Source organism: Limanda limanda, chromosome 12 (genome assembly GCF_963576545.1).
Source record: "Limanda limanda chromosome 12, fLimLim1.1, whole genome shotgun sequence".
Lineage (NCBI taxonomy): Eukaryota > Metazoa > Chordata > Actinopteri > Pleuronectiformes > Pleuronectidae > Limanda > Limanda limanda.
Window position 1 is genome coordinate 15,814,973 of NC_083647.1, and position 22,993 is coordinate 15,837,965.

General features: G+C 40.8%; 2 protein-coding genes across 3 annotated transcripts; one reads left to right on the top strand and one right to left on the bottom strand.

Moving 5' to 3' along the window:
* Positions 1 to 564: 564 nt before the first annotated feature.
* znf593 (zinc finger protein 593) lies at positions 565 to 2,276 on the bottom strand. 2 transcript variants are annotated; one of them, XM_061082583.1, is made up of 4 exons: positions 2,218 to 2,276; positions 1,701 to 1,915; positions 1,176 to 1,238; positions 565 to 1,028 (listed from the first exon to the last, which is right to left on the bottom strand). In XM_061082583.1, the coding sequence occupies exons 2-4, from the start codon at positions 1,898 to 1,900 to the stop codon at positions 857 to 859; spliced, it is 435 nt and encodes a 144-aa protein (XP_060938566.1). In that variant the 5' UTR covers positions 1,901 to 1,915; positions 2,218 to 2,276; the 3' UTR covers positions 565 to 856. The 2 variants fall into 2 exon arrangements, with proteins under 2 accessions (XP_060938566.1, XP_060938565.1); XM_061082582.1 differs by having other exon boundaries at positions 2,139 to 2,255.
* Positions 2,277 to 3,093: 817 nt separating this feature from the next.
* Positions 3,094 to 16,856, top strand: rlf (RLF zinc finger). The gene is made up of 8 exons (XM_061082686.1): positions 3,094 to 3,342; positions 6,197 to 6,351; positions 7,849 to 7,930; positions 9,054 to 9,189; positions 9,318 to 9,520; positions 10,478 to 10,614; positions 10,849 to 10,990; positions 11,559 to 16,856. The coding sequence occupies exons 1-8, from the start codon at positions 3,163 to 3,165 to the stop codon at positions 16,122 to 16,124; spliced, it is 5,601 nt and encodes a 1,866-aa protein (XP_060938669.1). The 5' UTR covers positions 3,094 to 3,162; the 3' UTR covers positions 16,125 to 16,856.
* The last annotated feature ends 6,137 nt before the right edge of the window (positions 16,857 to 22,993 follow it).

A 22,993-nucleotide genomic window follows, 5' to 3' on the forward strand; every position in this document is an offset into this window, starting at 1 on the left:
AACATGTGCCTCAAATCCTTCTAAGACATTTTGGGGGGTTTTCTGCCCCATAACTAAGTAGAAGTATAAAACAAGGGCACGGTGAAATTATTCACAAGGACAATATTTTCTATTACTCTCACACTTACTTAAATATAGTTTCTCCCTTTAAATTAAACTAAATATATGTTTGATGCCTCACATAGGTTGCGACAGAACGTAGGACATGAGTTGCCATAATTTCCTAAACAATATTCTGTCTTTTAGTTTTTTTTTCAAATCTGCATAAAAATGTTATAGATTTTCTCACCAAGTTTCATGGTAATCAGTAAATAATGTAATTTTGCGTGTACTTGCTTACAAACAAACAAACACACAGGGGTGGAAACCTCATCTCCTTGGCAGAGATAACAAAAGACAGCTCAGTTTGTCTAGTATTGTACAATGTTTCACAAAAAGAAACGAGCAAAATAAATGAATGCACATCATTTTTTGTGATAGAAAAATGTTCATGTCTGTATGTAGCTCAGGGTGAGAATAATTGCTTTAACTCCATTGTGCTGTACTGTATAAATGAAATCTGAATGAATTTTCTCTGCTGTATAGTTTATTATCATTTCCCACAGTTAGGCACAGTCTGTATTTACATGGGTTCATGTTGCATCAAAACAACCAGAGACGGGTGGGGCCTTCCTGATTCTGGTGATACGCAGACATTTAACAGCCGATTGTATCACAACTGGCTGAAAAACAAGTATGAGACATCACAGACAAAAAGCATTTCCAAATGAAATCTGGGATTTGTGATAGCAGGAACAAACAGGAGCATCATTCATACTGCCAATGCTTCGGTTACTGGGTTGATCTGTCCATGAGTTTAAAGTGGGCGGTTCTCAGTCACTGGGTTTAACGTGGACGGTTCTTCATCCATGTCCTCCTCCACAGGCTGTGTCTTCACTTCCACTGTTTTATGAGGGATATAGGACCCCATACCTGCCGCTCTGTCCGCCTCAGCCTGGGTGTAGGGCTCGTCTCTGAGCTTCTTCAACCTGGACGGAAAAAACAAGAGGAGAAACTGTAACTTAAACATTGTGGCCATTATTGACCTGTATGATGTAGGACATAACCCAATTAGAACAAGAAGTGATGTAGCGAATGAGTTTAAGTAACATGCACTTAAGACACTGGTGTCTTACCTTTTTTTGTGCAGTTTAGTTTTGAAGTGCTCTTTCAAGGATCTCATATCCACAAAATATCTCCTGCAAGACATAAAAGTGCAACGGTGTTAAACAGCGATTTGAGACAAAGTGGGACTGAGCATCATGAACACAGTTTAACCCCACTGGCAGTCCAGTGGTCAAAATGGTTCCTACGTAGTTTTAAGGTTATTAAATGTCATTTAGATAATTTCTGATGCACAGAAACATATCTTTTTAAGTGATTTATTTAGTTAAATCTGTAAAATGTGCAAAGTAAGAAACCATAATATTATGTTAGGAAATGAAACTTCCCTGATAATCAGCTGTTTACAGAGAATTGAGTCAGAAAGCGAACAAAAAGAATATTCCCTATATTCGATCTTCTTAAATCTTTCTATGTGATCTGTGATAAAGTTGTTTATTACGTAATACTGTAGTTCTCAGTTGTTCTCTGCCCTTTGCTGCTGACACAAGGCTGATTCCTCTGCTGTGTGTGTGTGTGTAAACAAGGCCTGAACTTACGCGCAGTGCAGACAGTAGTGCTGTGCACACCCGGTCACATCGAAGTCCACGTCCTGCTTCAGGAGCAGCGCTGCGGTCTCAGGCTTCAGGTCCGAGTGGATCTGGTCCAGGTCCTTGGTCTTGCGCTTCGTCTTCCACGTCTTTGCGATGTGCTTCTTCTTGTTGCTCTTGTGGCTTCCATACGAGTTGGACTTGCCCATGTTGGATCCTTCCGGCTGCACAGATCCCCACAAATACAGGTTAGTTATGCTTAACTTGATTCTTTAGGAATTATAACAAACGTCTGGCCTTAAATTAGGATAAAATCTGTGGTTGTCTCCCGAGTAACAACAAGTCAAGTGATCACGATGTTAGCTCAGAGTTTAAACTAATCTGGTCATTAAGTCTCTTTATCACCAGCTCAGATTTTAATATTTGAGCAAACTGGTATCGACCGACCTTTCGTCAGCCGAAGACAAGTCGGTGAAACAGCAGATTTCTTTCTAAACAACCGTCCCAGGTCCGGAGATGTTTTTACCTTCCACACGCGTGGCCGAGAGAGATGGATGTACTTCCGGGTCGTTCAGAGGGTTAGATACACATGCTCACCTTTAGAGGGCGCTAAATACCAGTGTTTACAAAGAGAGACATACACCTACAGATATTTTTAAGTGCATACAATTAAAAATAATTATTCATTAGCTAAGATGAAATAATACTACTACATTGTAAAGACATTTAAAGTTAAGCATTAAACATATTAGTAAAAAAAATCTGTAAATAAAATCTGTATGAATTTCCATTATGTCTGTCGTCTGTCTTTTTGTACTTTCACTTGTACATAACACATACACGAAAACAGCAGAATATTACATTATGATATACATATATATACTACTGTTTCATTATGTTGTAAGTGTATTTTATTCTTACCAAAATAATTTATCTTTACCTTTTTTTTTAACTTAGTGATATCATTACCTACTTACTTTATTATACTCGCTGGATTTTATATAAAATATTCATGTATATAGCAGGATATATGATTATAATGTAATTATATATGATTAAGTAGAAATTTGAAGGCTGAATTAATTATATACAATTACCATATATACTGCTGCTTCATTCTGTTGTATATTCATTTTATGGTGACCAAAATAATTTATTGTACTGATATTAAATTATGACTTTCTTACTGTATTATACCTGCAGGCTTGTACAATACATGTACAAGTATTCAGTTTGATATTAAATATGATTCAGCATTCAGAAGGCTGATTGAATCGTATTTCGTACCAACTTACACACCAATAATATAATATAAAATAAATAATATAATATAACATTACTACAGGCACACACTCCCCCACTGTGTTTTCAGGTCACTCAGGTGAAGTTCAGCTGACACAGTTAAATATTCCGACGGCACTTGAAGGCAGCGCCAGTCTGCACTGCATACGCGCCGTGGCGGAGAGCGAAGATGGCGGCGAGTCACGTCGAGCCGGAGCAGGAATGGAGCGACCGGGGCCTGGACACGGCCGAGGACACCCTGGTCGCAATGGAGACCCTGCTGGCCACACTGAGGGCCTTCGAGGACGTCCTCAGGCAGCAGGAGACATCCACCGCGTCCTCCACGGAGTACTGCGACAACTTCTGCCAGGTAATGTGTACATGTAGCCCCGCAGCTAGCGTTAGCCCAGCGTTAGCTTCCTCCCCGGGATTGTTTTTTCGAGCTAATCTGCGGCGGCTGCTGACCCCGCTACGTGACCGGGCCAGGTCCGGGGTGTGGGTGGTTAACCAGGGAGCCACAGCGCGGTGCGGATCGTGTCATTCACATTCCAACATGCACTCGACTTCCCCTTCAAATACATGTATATCTCCACCATTCGACTCATTGCGTTGGCTGGCTGTCACGTTCGCCGTCCACTGCTGCAAGTTGCACAGAACGCTCGCTTTGCTTTCATGCACACAGCTCCCTTTATCGTTACATTATTTTTGAACACTAGAAAGCAGGAAACGTATGGCAGGTTGTTTGCATGCACGTCACATGTCCACAGTTTGCACATTCGGACAGTTGCATGTGTGTGTGGGGTGGGGCGGCATCGCAGTGTGTTTATCCAAATGTCCTAACCAGCTCGGGGCCACTGATAAGCAGAAGAGTTCCTCTTTAGTCTCTCAATGGGATTCACTATGCGACAATTCACCGTGTCAAAGCAGAAATAACGTTTTCTTTTGGCAGTTAGGACTTTATTTATTTTTTAGCCTCGATGACACTTGTCTTAATGTGGTGCATCCAAGTTTGTTTCATGTTCAAAGGCTCTGGTCGTGGCTTTGATCTGCCACCTTGTATTTAAACCCATCCGTGTAGATGCAGTTTCATTTATATAAATATGAGTGTGTTTTTTTAATGCAATATAAAAATACACGCTCTATTTTAGCTGGAGAAACAAAATGGGGAAAGGTCCGTTTGGATTCCGCCCCCCAGGATCGCAAATGTCACTTTCTGAGTCTCTGAGGTAACATCACGGACTGTGGATCTGTCTGTGAGATTTGCTTGTCGGCCTAAATGGATTATAGCTCAGAGTAATTCATTAATGGGATTCATGTAATTTACAGTTTGGTCTGTTTGCTGTCAAAGCAGAGATTAAGGATTTTTTGAGGGGGGAATCATTTTAAAGGTAGACTCACATGCTCATATATGTACACTGATCTCTTAGTGATTATTCCTCTTATTTTTTTACCTGTGATAAGCGGGTTATGTTTTCATCTGTGCTTGTTTGTCTGTTAGTTAGCTGGATTATGCAAAAAACGGCTTGATGTGTTCTTGGTCAGTGAAGAACCCATAAAATGTTGCTGTGGATACAGACCAGGATTTAATTTTCAACATTTTTGTTGATTTCTCAGAGAATAATTGATGGATCTTGATGAGAGGCATATTTAGGGGACTGATATTAATGAGTGTTTGCAATTTGGTTTAATACAGAAGTCCTTCTTTGTGATTTTGTACCTTAATTGTCCTAAGCTGCTTCCAAACATTCACTGACGTCCGGACAACTTCCTCTAATATTCTAGAGGGCTGTATGTCAGAATGCAAATTGTCAGTCAGTTGCAATTCACAGTGAGCAAGTATGTTGAGGACATTTCTAGCTTGCAAAACTGGGGAAAAAACAAAATAATTCAAATTTCTCAGGATCAAACAGGTGTCAGACACATAGAAAATGTTGATAAAGTTGTCAACTTGTAAAGATGAGAGCTTTCGGTGATATGAACCAACACTGGTAACGATGTGGTGGAAACAAACCCCGAAACCAAAACATTTTGCAGCAGGAATTACACGTCTGTCCTCCCATCATGGTCTACCCAGACGACATTCTTCTGTTTTAGTGAACACGTCTGACCCAGAGAATGTCAAGTGGCATTCTTCAAATTCAAAGGCAAACTCTATGTCTTAAAACGACTACATTGGGAAGGTAACCAACAAGAGGGAGTTTTGTACTGAAAACTCACTAACTTTAGTAACTAAGATACCAACCTTGTTGGAGCTTTTCAAAGGGTATGAGCACTGGTGATTTTTGTCCCTTATCTCATTTTGCCAATTTGGAGAATACAAGTGAGCACAGCAACCAGTAACTACCTCATTGCACTATGAGCATTTAACTGCCATTGCTAAATATAAAGAACCTTCCCTTTAATTTCTACACTGGGTAAATAAAGTGTTTTTTAGGGGGTCTATATTAAACAAAAAACGACAATTTTGTGGTGATGGTGACTTTCTGTTCCAATCGGAACTAGTCCAGATGTAATTAGTGCACTGATAGGATCCTCCAGGGTTGAGAGTTTAACATTGGCTCCCTCTGAGGGGTTACCTTATTTTTAGGACTGAGGGGAATTAATTTAGTGCCTCTGTAGACACAAACCAGCAAGGGTCCTGCTGTCTGACAAATGGGACTCCTGGGATGTTGCTAGTACTAACCCGTCATTAAATGTGTATGCCCTCCAGCTACATACAAGTGACACACATATGTTGACTCTTCTAAAGCAGAGAATAGACAATATTAAATTGAAATAACATAATTTATGTTATTTCTTTTTTGTTTGAATGAAAGGAAGGACATGAGAGATCATATTTAGGTTAAAGCTTCGCACAAGCTGTAAAATATTGAAAGTAGAAAACTGAAAAGTGTTGTTCAAAGGTGTCACACTCTGCTTTGTGTTCCTCCTGGAGTGTTTTTTTTTTTTGAATTTTTTGGGGGGCTCACCATTAAAGGTTGTCATATTGTGTACAATGAAGTCCCCTAAGGCCCAATCAGGAGTACCTTACCCCAGACAGTGTCAACTGGGATCAATCATGTATAGAGTGTTATGTCCCACAGGTGGAAACCCCCTGTTCTTCCAGACACAAGTTGTCTCTTGTCTGATCTTCTCTGACCAGTTTTTCAAAGTATTTAAAGTCATATCTGGGTTTTTTTTTCTTCAATGCTAATATTTTAACACTTGTATGCATGTTTTTCTAGGCACTAATTCACTACGCTGGGAGCAGGAACTCTATGGAGCATGGCCTCCCTCTCCTGGAGGTTTACTGTCTGTCCATCAACTGCTTTGCTGCAGCCCGGTCCCACCTCACAGCAGAGTCTGACAAAGTGGCCCTTGTTTTGAAGAGACTAGCTTTGTGAGTACTACACATCTTCTGATAAAAAACACAGGAGAGATAGATAAGACAAATTCATAAACACAACAACAAGAGTCTGTAGAAGAACAAAAACACTGTTTTAACTTTTCTATGCTCCATGCACTTGTTGTCTATCTTATCTGCATACTTGGCAGTTGTGCTGGCTACTTTATGGACTTGAAGGGAAAAGGTCAGCGTCCTATGTTACTTATTGGGACTTTAACGATGTTTCTCGGCCATTGTGGACTGTCTCTGATACTCTGACCTTTCAGCAGAGGCTCTTTCACAATAAAATATCGAAAGACAAATCTTGTTTCTTCCATGATCTTATTTACGATTTCCACCACACCTCCAAATTCAGTTTTTGAATTTAAAATATGCCAGGCACTTGGAAAATTACAGAAAATGACAACTGATATCCATGACATTTTTGGAGGGGTGGTGTATGACCAAAGGAAGAACTAATTTTGGAGCTGATTTGTTGAACATGGCAAGATAAGCTGTTAGCCTTGACGGAGGTATGCAGCCTCCAAAAGCTCTTCTAGCGTATTTATAATCTTTTGAAATAGGCTTCTGCAAGATAGTCTGCATTATCTGAGTGAACCACCTATAAAATGGTGTATAAATATAAACGGAGAATCCTGTTTTAATAACTTTAGTGTGTCACATCTTTTGTTTGTAGCAAAGAAAACTATGAAAGACACAACTGGGCCTGTGTCCTGACCCAAAAATGTTTGTTTAGTGTTTCCATGCACTTGCAATATATGATGTGGATGTGCTGGAGTTCCTAGAACAAATTGCCTTTCCTTGCAAACAAATCATTAAAAAATGTTATCAATGATAGCAGTTTTGATTCATCCAGCTCTGCTCTGTATGAACAGACATAAAGAAACGACCACTGTCGACCAGTGGTCATTACTCTGGATTCCAACAGATTACTGTACTGTACTTACAGGGACATTAAACAGTTCATGCTTTAGACGGCCTGACTGAAGATATTTACTGTTAATACTGAGGTGACTTAAATTAGGTCAGTTAGAGACTCATCATGTCTCTCTGTTAATCGCACTACCGCTCCACAAGGACACCTCCTATCTGAAAATGATCCTTTACGAGAGATGGGGGTCGTTTCAGTCCTTTCAGCTTAATAGAAAATCTAACACAAGAGATCTATTTATAGTTAGATTGTAATAGTTAAAATTAATACTGTGAGATGTGGTAGAGCTTTTCTAAAAAAAAAAAAAACATTTCAACACTTTTCAATCTATTTTTAAACGAGCATTTTTGACATCTTAATGTATCTAGGTGTAAAGCTGATTCTTCTAAAACATAAATGCAGAGCTGCTGTAAGCAACAATCACTGACATGTATTGAAGTCGTATCACAATCCGTTCAAAGTTTTTATATGTAGTATGGATGAAACGGCTTAGACTCAAAAATAGACCTGTCCAATGTCATCATAGTTTACTGAAGCAGCGTTGTGTTGATTTCTTTCAGGAGCTGTTTTGAGTTGTTGCTGTCAGTGCCTGAGAATGAAATCCCGTACGAAGCCTGGGTTCAGTTTCACCACTCTGTTCAGGTAAGACGACCTTGTCTCTAAACACAGAAGCCGTTTTCAGTCTTTACCTCCAGATGTAATCCGGAGAATAGGTTCACACGCGCACAACGCAGCAGGAACAAATCCTCCACGTTATTCAGGCAGGAGGTCAAGCAGCTGGGTGCAGCAGGCAGAGAAAGGAAGTTATACATTAACTGTGCTGCGTAGATCACATGATCATCTTTACAGCACCCTGGCATTGGGTTGTCTGGCTATCCCATTCTTTAGAACACAATATCTCAAGAACACCTGAAAGGAATTTCTCCAGACTTTGTAGAAATGTTCAGTTGGACTCAAGGTTGAACTGATACGATTTTGGAGGTCAAAGGTCTCAGTGGCATCACAAACACATTTCCTCTCCTTTTGAATATGATCTTGAGGGAATATTGGGAATTTCTTCAAATTTGACCAATTGTTACAATGACCTCATATGAGCAGAACAATGTATGTAGACTTACAAAACACTGGATGCCAGAGCCATACAACTGTTGCACAATTATAGTTTCATATTTTGTAGTGTTGCAAGCTTGTATAATAATACTTTCCCTAACCGATTTGAGAAACTGCACTCTGTTAGCATTATTCTCACAAAGGATCGAGAGAGTGTGTGTTGAGATGGCAGAAACTTCCAGAAGTACGACCATCACTGCAGCACTCTACTTATCAGAGCTTTATGGTAGAGTTTCCAGACGGAAGACTCCCCTTAGTGAGACACTCAAAATCAAAAATTATCTGAAAGACTCTCAGAAGGCGATAAAGAAGGTCCTCTTGTCGAATCTGTGGAAATCAAGATTGAAATGTTCGGCCTCATGCCTGATTTCCTCCAGACATAACTCTGAATTTGTGTCTCATCTCCACACAGGAAAATAAAAATGTAATGAATGAATGAAGTAATGACCTTTGTAATTGGTCACTAGTCAAATTCATCGTCATGTGATATTATCATATGCAGAAGTAAACTCCCAACTAACAGTAGAAGCACCACAACTGAGTCTGTAAAATAGCAGATAATATGTTTGAGTTTTTTTGTAACGCATTTTTCTAAAAGCTGCTGAAGAAGTGTATATTCCCATTTAAATATGATTTTTGTGTTTGTTTATTGCAGAATGCCCATGATACCTTATTACGGTATGGAAGTACAGATCTCCAAGCTTTACTCCAGATCACGGGAGAGGGAGGCGCATGGAGCAACCCAGTCCTCAACTCGCTCCTCAGCGGTCAGCTCACCAGCCAAGAAGAAGGTTGGTAGTCCTGTGAATGTATTAAGCTCAGGTTAAATAGAGACAGGTGTTAACTGTAGTGCTTGTTATCACATCGGCCTTGTTGTGGTAGTTTGCTTCAACAGGATTTGTTTTTATTCTGTCTCTAGTTGATGCATATATCACCTTGGAGGGCGAGGGCTTCATGGAGATGCGGGTGAAACATCTGGAGAAGATGGGGGAAGTTGCCAAGGCTGTGGTGCTGGCTAAGTCCTGCACCGAATGCAGCTTCATCTCCAACCAGGCTACTTTTCGCCAAACATTCGTCTCGCTGCTTTGTCACCTGCTGCCCAGTGAAGAAGCCATCATGGAGGTATTGCTATATGTTCAGTTGTTGGCATCATCTTGTTTTGTTCAGTAATTTATTTGTATTAGTGCCCCTCATGTCAGTTGCATAGTTATGTCAACACCTGGAAGGACAAATTCATCACAGGAACACTAAAAACAAAGAAACGGTAAATAATGCTCTGCACTGGATGTCGACAGTATAATTGCAGGATCCAAATCTTTGTCTTCAGTTGCCTTTTTTTGGTTTGTGGTTAGGTTGTTATTGTGCCTTGTCTACACTTCTGGAGATAATTTTTGAACTTATATGTTCCCCTTCATTTGACAATATCCCTCCATCCAGACGAAACATAAATGACTACAAAACGCTCAAGCAAGCATGTTGGGGCAGAAGGTGGCGATTAATTCAACAACGATCAGAATACCAGAAGAATATTTCAGTGATCTTATTCTCCGAGGGCGGTATACATTATATAATTTAGTTTCACCCCTACAAAAAATATGATATTAATGCAGGGGGTCTTTAAAGGTCTTTATAGGATTCAAATTCAGTAATTCTAGTTATCATTTTGTGTAAGAAGAGAGCGGAGATGACAGGCATCAAAGAACCCAGGTCGCTGTGGTAATGACTCTGGCCACTGGCACGCCCTTTTGAGTCATGTTTTACATATTAACACTAAATCAAAAGATCTTCACGTCAGATTTGTTTGCCGTTGCCTTTGTGAGAGACTCTGGTGTCAAGTGCTACACAAGATAAAGTTCTTTCACTGTAATCAAACTACTGTCACACAATGTGTCGTAAATTCTGGCTGCTGTGTTTAAGATCAACTTTGATGACAGAACTTTGATCCTGATTTTCATTTGGATTGATTGTCAGTCATGTCTCAACTGACTGGTTCCTATTCCTACTGCCCATGTCTAAATTTAGAAATGCAGCACAAATGTTGTTTTCTAAGTATTCACATTATGTTTACTCTCCTAACAGATATCCAGACTTGACTGCAAGGATGTCCTGGAGATCACATGCAACTTGGAGACAGAGGGGGAGGAGAATACGGCCTTCATCTTGTGCACAACTTTCCTGACTCAGCAGCTTCAGCAGCAGAGTGATTACTGCTCCTGGTGAGTAGGTCCTGCCAAGGGCCCAGGGTTGGGTGGATAGCTTGTGTAAGGTTAAATTATTGATGTTTTGAAATTGTTAGCAGCAGTCAGACTATATGTCTATATCACAGGTGATGATTAAATCATTTTAATTTACCTGATTTCATTATGGTGGTCATCAGAGTCAAATTATTGTTTTTGTGAAAGAAATATTGGACATAAACAATTGTTTTCATGTGTTTTCTTCTCAAAAAGGGAGTTGACTCAGTTGTGGAGTAAACTTCAGAAGAGGATCGACCCCTCGTTGCTGTCTCTTCTGGAACGATGCCTTCAGCTTGGTGCCATTGCCAAAACGGTCCACCATTTGCTTTACCTAGTCCGTGTTATTCAGGCTGAGGTGAGCATGAACAGCCAAACTGTCCACATATGATGCTGAATTGGAAGATTGTTCATATCATGTAACCTTTCATAGTTCAGATGTTGCAGGGACTAAGGAGCCACAAGATCAAAAAAGGTTTTGTTTTGATTTCAATGGATCTCAAGAACAGTGTAGATTAGGCAGGAGAACCTTAATTAATTCTCGAATAGAGTTCTACTAAAATGAGATTCATGCATGCATTTGTGTAACGATGGTTCTAAGCTCACATCTGCTAAACTGTTATTGTTGTCTCCTAACTGCTATATTGTTGAAGTTCTGGTAGTGTTTTTGGAAGTTAACAGACAGCTTCAAGTCCATTACCTACCACCTCCATCTGGACTACAGGAGGGCTGACTGTTATTTGAATATATCCTGGGAAAACCAAAATGGGTTTATTCAGATTTGTGGTCTGGCTGACAAAAATGCATGTACAGGATTTCGTCATGTGTAACTTCTTCTGGGATTTACACAGGTGTAAGAACTTTGAAGTAACAATTGTAAATATAAATAGATTAAACGCTAATGATATATATCCTTCTATTTTCAGGCAGAGGACATTGGGGTACCTGCTTCAGTCGAACTGTGTGTCAAAGCCCTGCAACTTCCAAAGCAGAAAGACTCAGACACAAGGATATCTGTCTGCAAAACAATGTCCTGTCTTCTTCCAAACGACCTTGAGGTGTTGCGTGCCTGCCAACTCACAGAGTTCCTGCTTGGCCCCAGTCAGGAGGTATTCAGCTATCTTGAGGAGCTGTATTTACGGCCAGACCAAAAGCTTGAACAGGAAAATGAAGTCATTCCCAACTCACTACGCTGCGAATTGCTACTAACTCTGAAAGCTTACTGGCCCTTTGATCCCGAATTCTGGGACTGGAATACTCTGAAGTATCACTGCGTCTCTCTTCTCGGGATAATCCCAGAGTCAGAAGGGGAAGAGGAGGAGTTGGTGGACAAACAAGAGCAGGTTAAACAAGAGCGACAGGAGGTAGCTGTGAAAGTAGAAACTGAGCAGAAGTGGATAAATGGAAATCCTGATGGTTATGAGCAACAGAATACAAAGCCGATGTCTAACTTAGCAAAAGTCCAAGGGGAATCTGAGGTAAAGAAACGCAAATTCTACTGTAAGATTTGTAAGAGGTCAGTCGCTGACACTCAACTGGTTCATCACTCCATAAGACACACAGAGGACAACAGCCACCCCTGCCCTGTGTGCCTGGAAAGGTTTAAGAGCAGAAAGGAGCTCGTTCCTCACTTAAAACAACACATTCTGAGTAAAACACATCTTAACAAAAACAACCTAAAGAAAGAGGACGAGCAGAAACGGATGGATGAGGAAGATGACATTGAACCGGGTGAGATCAGCATTGACCCTTCTTTAATGCTCTATTACAAATCCACACATGATCCAGACGTGCTGGACCACATTGTGCAGCAAGCCAATACTGTAAAGGATAAGTATCTGGACGACGATGAGCATGTAACTTTCGATTACATCGAGCAACACTTCAAACTGCAGAACCGGGATGAGTATCCATGCCCAGGAACTGGGTGTACCCGAGTTTTTAAACATTCCAAGTACTTGTATGTCCATTTAAAGTCAGAGCATAAAGGCGATGAGAATGTGAAATATTTTCAACAGAGCAGAGACAAGCGGGAGAAGTGTGTCTTCTGTAGGCGCCATTTTGTCTCTGCTTACCATCACCGCAAACATCGAAGGGTTCACTATGGTGAGCGACCCTACATGTGTGCGGTTATAGGTTGCGGTGCTCAGTTCAAAACTTCCCACCAACTTGTCACACACAAACAGACCCATGGATATCAGCTCAACTTCCAGTGCGAGCTCAAAGGTTGTTATGTTACCTGCTCTGACTTGGGACAAATCTATCACCACGAAGCACAGCATTTCAGAGACGCAGCCTTTACCTGCTGCAGCGCTGAATGTAGTAGATATTATTTATCAAAAAAGGACTTTATAAACCATTTATCCACACACAACATCACCTTCTCTGAAGATGACTTCGAGGCTCAGAGGAAGGCAAAGCGAAAACTTTTCAAGACTGTTAGTGAACCGCAAGTTCGCCTTAATAAGTTGCTTGATTCAGAAGAGATTGTAAGCAGAGATATCCTGAACTCTCCCTCAGTGAGTTGTGCCTCTCCTATGCAAGAATCTGACCACATAGAAACCAAACCCACAATGACCTTGGTGGCTGTGTGTTTCGATGGAAGCAAGTTCACCTGCGGGTTTGAGAAGTGTGGCATGACATTCTCCCGGGCTAGAGACGTCCAGCGACATCTGAAATGTGCCCACCCAGAGCATCTTAAACTGGAGAACAAGGAATTCAAACATGAAAAACAGCAGGGCTCAAAGTCCAAAGTGGTAAAGACTGAAACTGAGCCAGACGATGAGGGGAAAGGGAAACATGAGCTCTCAACACCATTTCAACCTGTGGAGGCTGGAAAAGAAAGAAAAACACCTGATCCTCCCAAAGACAATGAAACAAACTCTTCAAGCCTTCAAATAAATACTGATGATTTAAATGAGATTCTCATCGGGCTTAGTAAACTGGACCTGAATTCATCATCCCCTGATAGCGTATCGGTTGAGCCCACTATGACCAAACCAGAACCTAATACATCACAAGTATCTCTTCATCAGGCGATCATTGCAAAGCCTCCTGTTGTACTGCTCCAGAAGAGACCTCCACATCTGCCTGAGGAAAAAGTCCAGATCAAAACTGAACAAACATCTGTAACTGATGAAGACAGGGGTGCTGAATCATTAGCTAATGCTAGGCCGTACATCTGTCGGATAGAAAATTGCCACTTCAGGACTGCTCAGAGTTTCAGCTTACAACGACACTATAACAGCCAACACGGTCGAACCAAGGAACAGGCCAGAGGGTTGACTTCCTTAAAAACCACATGTTTTAAGCCCTACGTCTGCCTTCTCTGTGACAAGAGTCAAAGACAGAAAAGAGGGTTGCTAACCCACTACCTTAACATACATAAGATGAGCGCGGCACAGGTGGAAAAACTAAGATGTGGAACTGTGTCTGAAAATCAGGAGACGAACCAAGATCTGAAAGTGAAGAAGAAAGAGAAGTTACAGCTTCACCCTGAGAAAAAAAACTCAACCACGACAAGTGAAAATGGACAAAACATTGACAATCATTCTCCATCTGAAGAGGAAGGTGAGGAAAAAGCAGAGAGTCGAAAGGAAGAAACTGAGACGAAGAATAAACAGCAGGTCAGAAGTACAAGACGTTTGGTAACTAAAGGTAATCTCTGTTATATATTGGCTAAATTCAGTAAGCCCTTTCATTGTGTAGCAAAAAACTGTGATGCAGCTTTCTCCACCCAGGGAGGCCTTGTGCGCCACCTACAGGTTGTGCATCATTACAATCGCTCTCAGCTCTTGTTGGAAAAAGAGTTTGACGCACACCACAGTCCAGAAGTCAAAAAAGAGCCGGCCAGGAAAAGGCCTTTGCCGAATTCAGACGAGCCTCAGCCCCAATACAAATGTCAATTTGCCAATTGTAGATCCTCGTACCACCTGAAAAGCAGCCTGGTGCGTCACACTCGAGACTTCCACTCTCAGCCACCTCAGCTGATTAGGTGCAAGTACAAAGGCTGCACAGAAGTATTCTGCCACAATGAAGCACTGAAAAAACACACACTTTATAGTCACTACGAGTACTACGATTCACTGGTGGTACGTCTACAGAGCACTCACAAAAAGTCTGTATCTGGATGCCAAAAGAAGCTCATCGTCACACCACAGAATCCTGAGAAAGAAGCACCGGGTTCCCCGACGGCACAGGCGTCCGGTCCCGAGCCGGAAGTGACCCCGAAGCCAGAAGAAATGGCAGAGCAGAGTCTTGAGGGGGAAATAAAGTCCGAAGAGAAAAAGAAAAGGAGGAGGACCCCTTTGGTCTATAGGTCTTATGAAGAAGCGCTGCAGATGTGCGTGCGTGGGGTGTACCCTTGTATGGTTCAGAACTGTGATTCTGTCGTCACGTACGTCAAGAGTTTACAACGCCACTACGTGAATGTTCACCGCATGGGTCGAGAGTATCTTTTAAAGAATCACAACGAGCTCATTTTTAACTCTGAGAAGCTGGAGGAACTGATTCTGAGGGAGTCGGTCAAGCTAACTGTGGAAGGATCATGTTCCCCTAATGAGGTTCGAAAAATTGAGTATCAGGCAGAGGAAGAAAACCCAGAGGGGCAGGATGCACCCATGAGCCTGCTGCCCATCGAGGCAGAAACACAGGATGAAGATATTCACCATCCACTGGGACTTCCAGAGGATGGGGTGAAGGAGGAGGAGGTGCTGCCGCTACCCCCTGTTGAGAGAAATGGCGTCCTTGTCGGTGCAGATGAGGTGCTGTATGGTGAGCCGAGCACCGGGGGGCACACCGAAGACTCGGCTGCAGCTGCGCACATCAGTCCGAAACAGGAGCGATTAAGCTGGGATAAGATCAAACCACTGCTTCGTCCCGTCACTGTCGACCTCTCGCCACCATGCTCCTTGCGCTTCACTACTGAAGAGGGCTTCCAGGAGGCATCGAGCAACAAGGATGGCGGTAAAATGTTAAACGGCTCAGCAACAGCGGCCACTCCTCTTATCCGTCAGCCACTTAAACGTAAAAACGAACTGTCCGAGCAGCCGTCAAACGTGATAGACCCTCAGCCTCGTAGCCCTTCTTTTGACATCGCTGCTTATAAGCCGATTGGCTTTGAGTCCTCATTCCTCAAGTTCATACAAGAGTCCTCCCCGAAAGACAATAACCCAGGAGCAGTGAAACGGCGAGACGCTTTCAGACGCAGCTGTTCTGTTAAAGAGAACAACCAGCTTGGAATCTCTCACACCCGCAGCAGACGCACACATTCCCCGCTGCTGAAGCCCCACGCTATGAATGGGGACTTCACGTCAGTCCAAAACTTGAAGTTCATCCTGGACAAAGCTCTGGCTGGGTGTGGGGACCTGGCCATTAAGCAGCTTCAGTACCTCAGACCTGTGGTGGTCCTGGGTAGACCTGTGTGCACCACCACCCTGCCTGACCTCTTCCCATCAGACCCAAACAACAGCAAACTGCTTCTTGGAACTTAGTTGAGCTGAGCACCTATTCAACATGGCTATTACAAATAACGCTCTCTTTTAACAAACTGTCTAACAGTATTTCTTTGTCCCACAATGATAGTATTGTGGCCTTTTTTGTTCTTTGTTTTTTCAAGTTGCCAGATTGAAGCATTGTAGTAATTAGAATAAGACAAATCAAGCTTAAACTGTGCACATCAAACCGGAGATTTTTTTTTTTACATCTGTTAAGAAGGCATTCAGATAACATGTATGTTAATTCATCACAACTGTATATAATATACTTCTCCGAGATAAATGTACAGATTTTCAGATTGTTAGAAATGGTCAGTAGCGTAATGCAATGCCTTTTTACTCATGTGAAAATGTGACTGTAAAAACAGTTCCTTACTAAAAAGATCTGCAGGAATATGTTTAGTTATTTTTCACCTCAGTTTGTATTAAATCAGTGTTGGGAAGCAGTGGACAGAGGTTGGCAGACATGTATTTAACACTTTCTGAAAAAATAAATGTGGATATGAAATAAAGTCATTAGCTTATTGGTTTCTGTAAATTACCGTTTATTAAACCATGTTTGTAAAGTCACGGTGAACATTTTGGATAAGTTTGCTGTTTTGGGTACATTCTAAAAACAATCGTGAGGCAGATAATAAAGCAAAGAAGACTCGATCTAAATTAACAAATAGCTAAAAATTTGTAACATTGTGTTGGCTGAAATGTATATTAAAGTTTACTGACAAAGTATGAATGCATCAGTTATTTCCAAAACCTATGGAAGATTATCAGTATTTATAAGGTGTATGTAGATTGTTTTATTTAATTTTAGAATTTATGTCACAATTTATTCTCTTTTTGTAAAAAAAAAATGAGCATTGCAATTTACAATCCTGTTAATTTGGGTTTGGGCCCAGACCAAAATAGTCCTGGTTTCACTGTGATGCGTTTGAGTTTGGGGAAATTTGACTACTCGTTAGTTTGTTGAGCAGCATGTTAATATGCTCCACGGTATGAATAGGGTTCCTTTGCTAAAATCTAGTTTTAAAACTACCTGACATCAAAGGTTATGAAATAAATATTCCTAATAAATTGTCATATTGGACAGATTTTGTTCTTGGTTTATAATACGAAGGTAAACAGTTTGGCAACTTATTTTAGCTTTATTCACTTTTCACTTTACATCATCCACAGTATCAATTCAGTTTTATTTGTGTAGAGCTAAATCACCCCATACATTATCTCGAGGCACTTTACACAGTAAAGTTGAAACCTAACAATATAATAGAGAAATTAAACAGTTCCCTCAGTAATGAAAACACAACGACTGTGATTAGGAAACCTTGGACTTGAACATCTGCCACGACCGGCTGGGTGAGACGAAAGGAGAGAGTCCAGAGACAGTTGGGTAATTGTCATGTTTAATCAATGTCAGACTGGTTGTAATAGAGAAAATAAGAATAAGCATAGTAATAATAAAGGTTTATTTCTATAGCACATGTCTAACGAGTGTCTAGTATTGAAACTTACAGATGTCAGTGTTTTTAATTATACCAGAATTAGTGTATAGGAGAAAGAATAGAGCTAGTAATACATAATTAAGTAGTAATAATAACCAGTCCTCACGAAGGACAAACTTCTCCCCCTGCAAGAAAGTTTTTTTTAGGAACCAACTTAAAGTAAAAATGTTGAAAATGGCCATTAAATGCAAAATAGCTGGCTTCCTGTTGCGTTTTTTAAATTGCACCTGAGACTTTTTGTTTTTTCTGGTCATGATACTCATGTGTATCGATTTTTGTGAAGATCGGTCAATGTGAACATGTTCCGGAGCATGTTAAAACCCTCAAAAAGCCAATTCATTTTCCTGAAATAATTATAAATATTATTGTTAGGCACCTATTAAAGACTTATTCTGTTGTGCACAGCCAAATATAGCTGACTAAATTAATTGTGCTGTACTTAATTACCCCCAAAGCTGCTGTTAAAGTGATTTGATATTTCTTCATTATAAATAGAAAAGTGGACTGTAAAACGTCCTACCGAGTGTCTCCACAGGGATAAAAAAAGTACAGCCACTTAAATAGTTGGATATTAGTGAATCTGCATATGTATCTGATTGTGTATAAAAGCTTTTCAGATACAGTTAATTTAAATTGGTTGGATTTTCTGGGAGTAAAATCAATGCTTAGCTCATGTGGATGATTCAGAGTCATGTAAAAACAACCATCTAATATTAATAAGTATAATGATCTTTTAATCAGCTGATGTGGTGAATGGTTCAGGATCATATTAAAAAACAAACAACATAACAATAATAGAAACCAGAGCTCATATATGACCATAGTATGTGCATCTTAACCATTCAGCTATCAGGTCACCACCTAACCAAATTCATTTAAGATCATATAAAGCTTCAAAGTAACCGGACCTGAGCACAGAACATCACCACAACTTAATTTAGTAAAAGTATATGTTATTAAATTGGTAATACAAGTTATGGAAGCAAAACAAAGTTCAGTAGCAAAACAAAAGACTCCTTAAATTAAGGCTAAGGTTCCTTCAAAACAAAAGGTATTTTTTTAAGAAACTTAAAAAGATTGCAAAAAGGCTTAATCGAAAAAACTGAGAAAACATTAGAAAATTAAAAAAAATAATCCTGGCCGTTCGCTTCTGCGCAGGAGATGCACAGTCCTCTACGCAGGAGGTAAAAAATAATAATAGTAAATAATTTTTTTTTAATAAATTAAATTAAAAACCAAAAAAATGTATAAAAACAAAAAGCCAATTAATTTGCCAGAAAAGATATTAATAACCAGGATTACAATTTCTAAAATTTCTAGGACTGCAAAGCAGCACTGGGCGGGCCCAAGCACATGCATTTTGAAGCGTTGCATGCGTTTTACCTGACAAAAATAAATAATGACTGAGGAAATATTGACACAGAGTGTTCAGGCTTGGACTTTGATCATGTGACAGAAGTTTGGTGGTGATAGGACAATGCACAGCGGAGTTATGACAACATTGTCTCCTTTGGCGAAGGATGAACCTTCGTCGTACCTCAATGTTTACAAGGTTTGAGGAAATGTCCCAATTCTGAGAGAGAGAGAGAGAGAGAGAGGGAGAGAGAGAAGGAGAGAGAGAACGAGAGAGAGAGAGAGAGAGAGAGAGAGAGAGAGAGACTTCACCTTTGCAAGACTTAAAGATTCCTTTGATTTTTGACCGCAACATACACACGCAAACTGTCATGCATTTAGGGGTCCAAGTTAATTCAATATTGCACTTAAAAACTGTAACTGGCAATACAGCTGACAATGATGCACCTATATTTACAATACACTGTTACACAAGTACAGTTCTTTTTTTTTAAATCCATTCTCACATTTCGTAATTCATACTTGGCCTCCAAAAAGTTTGTACAAGTGATAGGAATCCAAAGCTGTTTTTCAAGACATAGCACACCTACACTTTGACAAGTGCATGTTTTATTAAAACTATTTCAGATAATTGAATGTCTACTGATGCATGTTGAAATGATGCAGGATGTGCGCACGCAGTTTTCTTTGTTTTTAAATTTTTTTAATTTCATCTAAAAAAAAATTTTTAATTTAATTTAATTTTTTTTTTTGTATATTTAATTTGAAATGGTTATGGTTCATTTTTTAAATATACATATTATAAGATATTGTGCAATGCATAGGTGGTTGAAGTCCTGCCAACGCAACAGCCTGCCAAACACCCATGAGTTCGGATCCAGCTCCTGTGTCCACTGGTGTCCTGGTTCCACCCATGGCAGTGTAGCGGTGTGCAAAAGTTTTGAGAATGACATAAGTATTGGTTTCCACAAAGTGTGTTGGTTCAGTGTTTTCAGTTCTTATTATCAGATGTTACTATGGTATACTGAAGTATAATTACAAGCATTTGATAAGTGTCAAAGGATTTTATTGACAATTACATTAAGTTTATGCAAAGAGTCAATAATGGCAGTGTTGACCCTTCTTTTTCAAGACCTCTGCAATTCACCCTGGCATGCTGTCAATTAACTTCTGGGCCACATCCTGACTGATGGCAGCCCATTCTTGCATAATCAATGCTTGGACTCTGTCAGAATTTGTGGGTTTTTGTTTGTCCAACCGTCTCTTGAGGATTGACCAGAAATTCTCAATGGGATTAAGGTCTAGGGAGTTTCCTAGCCATGGACCCAATATTTCGATGTTTTGTTTCCGAAGCCACTTAGTTATCACTTTCGCTTCATGGCAAGGTGCTCCACCATGCTGGAAAAGGCATTGTTCGTCACCAAACTGTTCTTGGATGGTTGGGAGAAGTGGCTCTCAGAGGATGTTTTGGTACCATTCTTTATTCATGGCTGTGGACTTTGTCAAAATTGTTAGTGAGCCCACTCCCTTGGCTGAGAAGCAACCCCACACATGAATGGTCTCAGGATGCTACTGTTGGCACGACACAGAACTGATGGTAGCGCTCACCTTTTCTTCTCCAGACAAGCTTTTTTCCAGATGCGCCAAACAATCGGAAAGGGGATTCATCAGAAAAAATGACTTTACCCCAGTCCTCAGCAGTCCAATCCCTGTACCTTTGACAGAATATCAGTCTGTCCCTGATGTTTTTCCTGGAGATAAATGGATTCTTTGTGTGGCACTCGACGTTTTGAGGGACCAATAAGATGAAGTTTTAGTTGAACTAGTGACAAGTTGCCAGCAACGCCACCCCAGGAATTTCACCTGGAGAGTTAGATTAACCTTAAAGTTAAAGCACACAAGTTCACTACTAATGAAAGCTTGAGACTGGGTCCAGCGTACAATTTCAATTCCTTTTAATTAATATCTATATAATCTTTAAACATGACTTCACAATAAAATGTGTTCAACTTAAACAAACTCAATAAATGCAAACAAAAGAAAACAAACGGAGAAATTAAATCAAAAGTAATGGAGATTTATCCAAACTGATAAATCCAAATAATTAAGTAAAGCAATTTAGCCAAACCAAAATAACTAAGGAAACGAATTAAACCAAAAACATGCAAAGCAAACCACAACACACAAATAATATCATCAATAAGATCAGTTAGAAGTCGGTCAAAAACATGCAGAGCAAACCACCACACACAAATAATATCATCAATAAGATCAGTTAGAAGTCGGTCAAAAACATGCAGAACAAACCACCACACACAAATAATATCAATAAGATCAGTTAAAAGTCGGTTAACTGAATAGATTAAGATGAGACTAAAGATGAGGCAGCAGTCACCATACTCGGTGGCAGGTACAGCACAGTAGGAGATGCAGAGTAGGATGGATGTGTTGGCTATATAAGCCAGTGGGCAAAACAGCAGCCGGCCAACAGCAGCGTGAAGAGGGGGGGGGGGGACACACACGTCAACCCTGCCATAGAAAAATACATTTATTCTAGAGTCTGAACAACAACTGTGGTAACTTGAGTTAGCGTCATCTTATCCACATACCGTCAGGAGTTGAATGAACATCAAAGGAGAGGAAGGGGATCACTTGCGTCGAGCAGCACAATTACGTGCACTCGATCGATCAGCTGATCACTCCCCGCTGCAACCGGCAGAGGAGGAGAACACTCGCATGCCCTACAATTGGGGCCGATACGGGAGAAGGAAGACCCGGCCAATGAACTGCCTGAGGGATAGAAGCCAATGTTGAGGACTTGTGCAAAGTTTAGAAGGTACACAGACGCAAACAACTACTACATACCAAACAAGCGAGCTGCACGAATCAGCTGAAAAGGCGATCAGGAGAGGCGGCCAGGTGCGGTGATAACAGGAGGCGGGGCAGTCTGTAACCTGTAGGCAAGAGGGCTCCCAGTGCACAACCACTCACCTTTATAGACAGCGCAACCAACCGTGATAGGCCGGTACTGCAGCACTAATTAAAGGCGCATCCTGCTACATTTGCTTCCCTTCTTGACACCAGGCCATCATCCAAAAGTCTTCGCCTCACTGTGCGTGCAGATGCACTCACACCTGCCTGCTGCCATTCCTGAGCAACCTCTGCACTAGTGGTGCCCCGATCCCGAAGCTGAATCAACTTTAGGAGACGGTCCTGGCGCTTGCTTGACTTCCTTGGGTGCCCTTAAGCCTTTTTCACAACAATTGAACCTCTTTCCTTGAAGTTGTTGATGATCCGATAAATGGTAAATTTAGATGCAATCTTACTGGCAGCAATATCCTGGCCTCTGAAGCCCTTTTTGTGCAAAGCAATGATGACTGCACGTGTTTCCTTGCAGGTAACCATGGTTAACAGAGGTGCAATTTCAAGCACTACGCTCCTTTTAAAGCTTCCAGTCTGCTATTCTGTCTAAATCAGCATGACAGAGCGATCTCACGACTTGTCCCCGTCAACACTCTCACCCGTGTTAACAAGAGAATCACTGACATGATGTCAGCTGGTCCTTCTGTGGCAGGGCTGAAATGCAGTGGAAATGTTTTTTTGGGGGATTAAGTTCATTTTTGTGGCAAAGAGGGACTTTGCAATTAATTGCAATTCATCTGATCACTCTTCATAACATTCTTGACTATATGCAAATTGCCATTATAAAAACTGAGGCAGCTGACTTTGTGAAAATATATATTTGTTTCATTCTCAAAACTTTTGGCCACGGCTGTACAATGCATGCGTCACGTCATGATAATTCAGTCTCTTGTGCCGCCCTCTCGGCATTTTTCACCCTAGGCTACCGCCTATGTCGCCGGTACCAGGAACCGCCCCTGGTTGACGGCTCAGCAGCAAAGGATTCATGGTCCATGATGGCGTGTAATAACATTTTGACGCCACGCTACGGTCACGCCGTGTGACAAAAAAAATTGATCTTTGAGTTAATTGTATATCAATCTTGTTGTGATG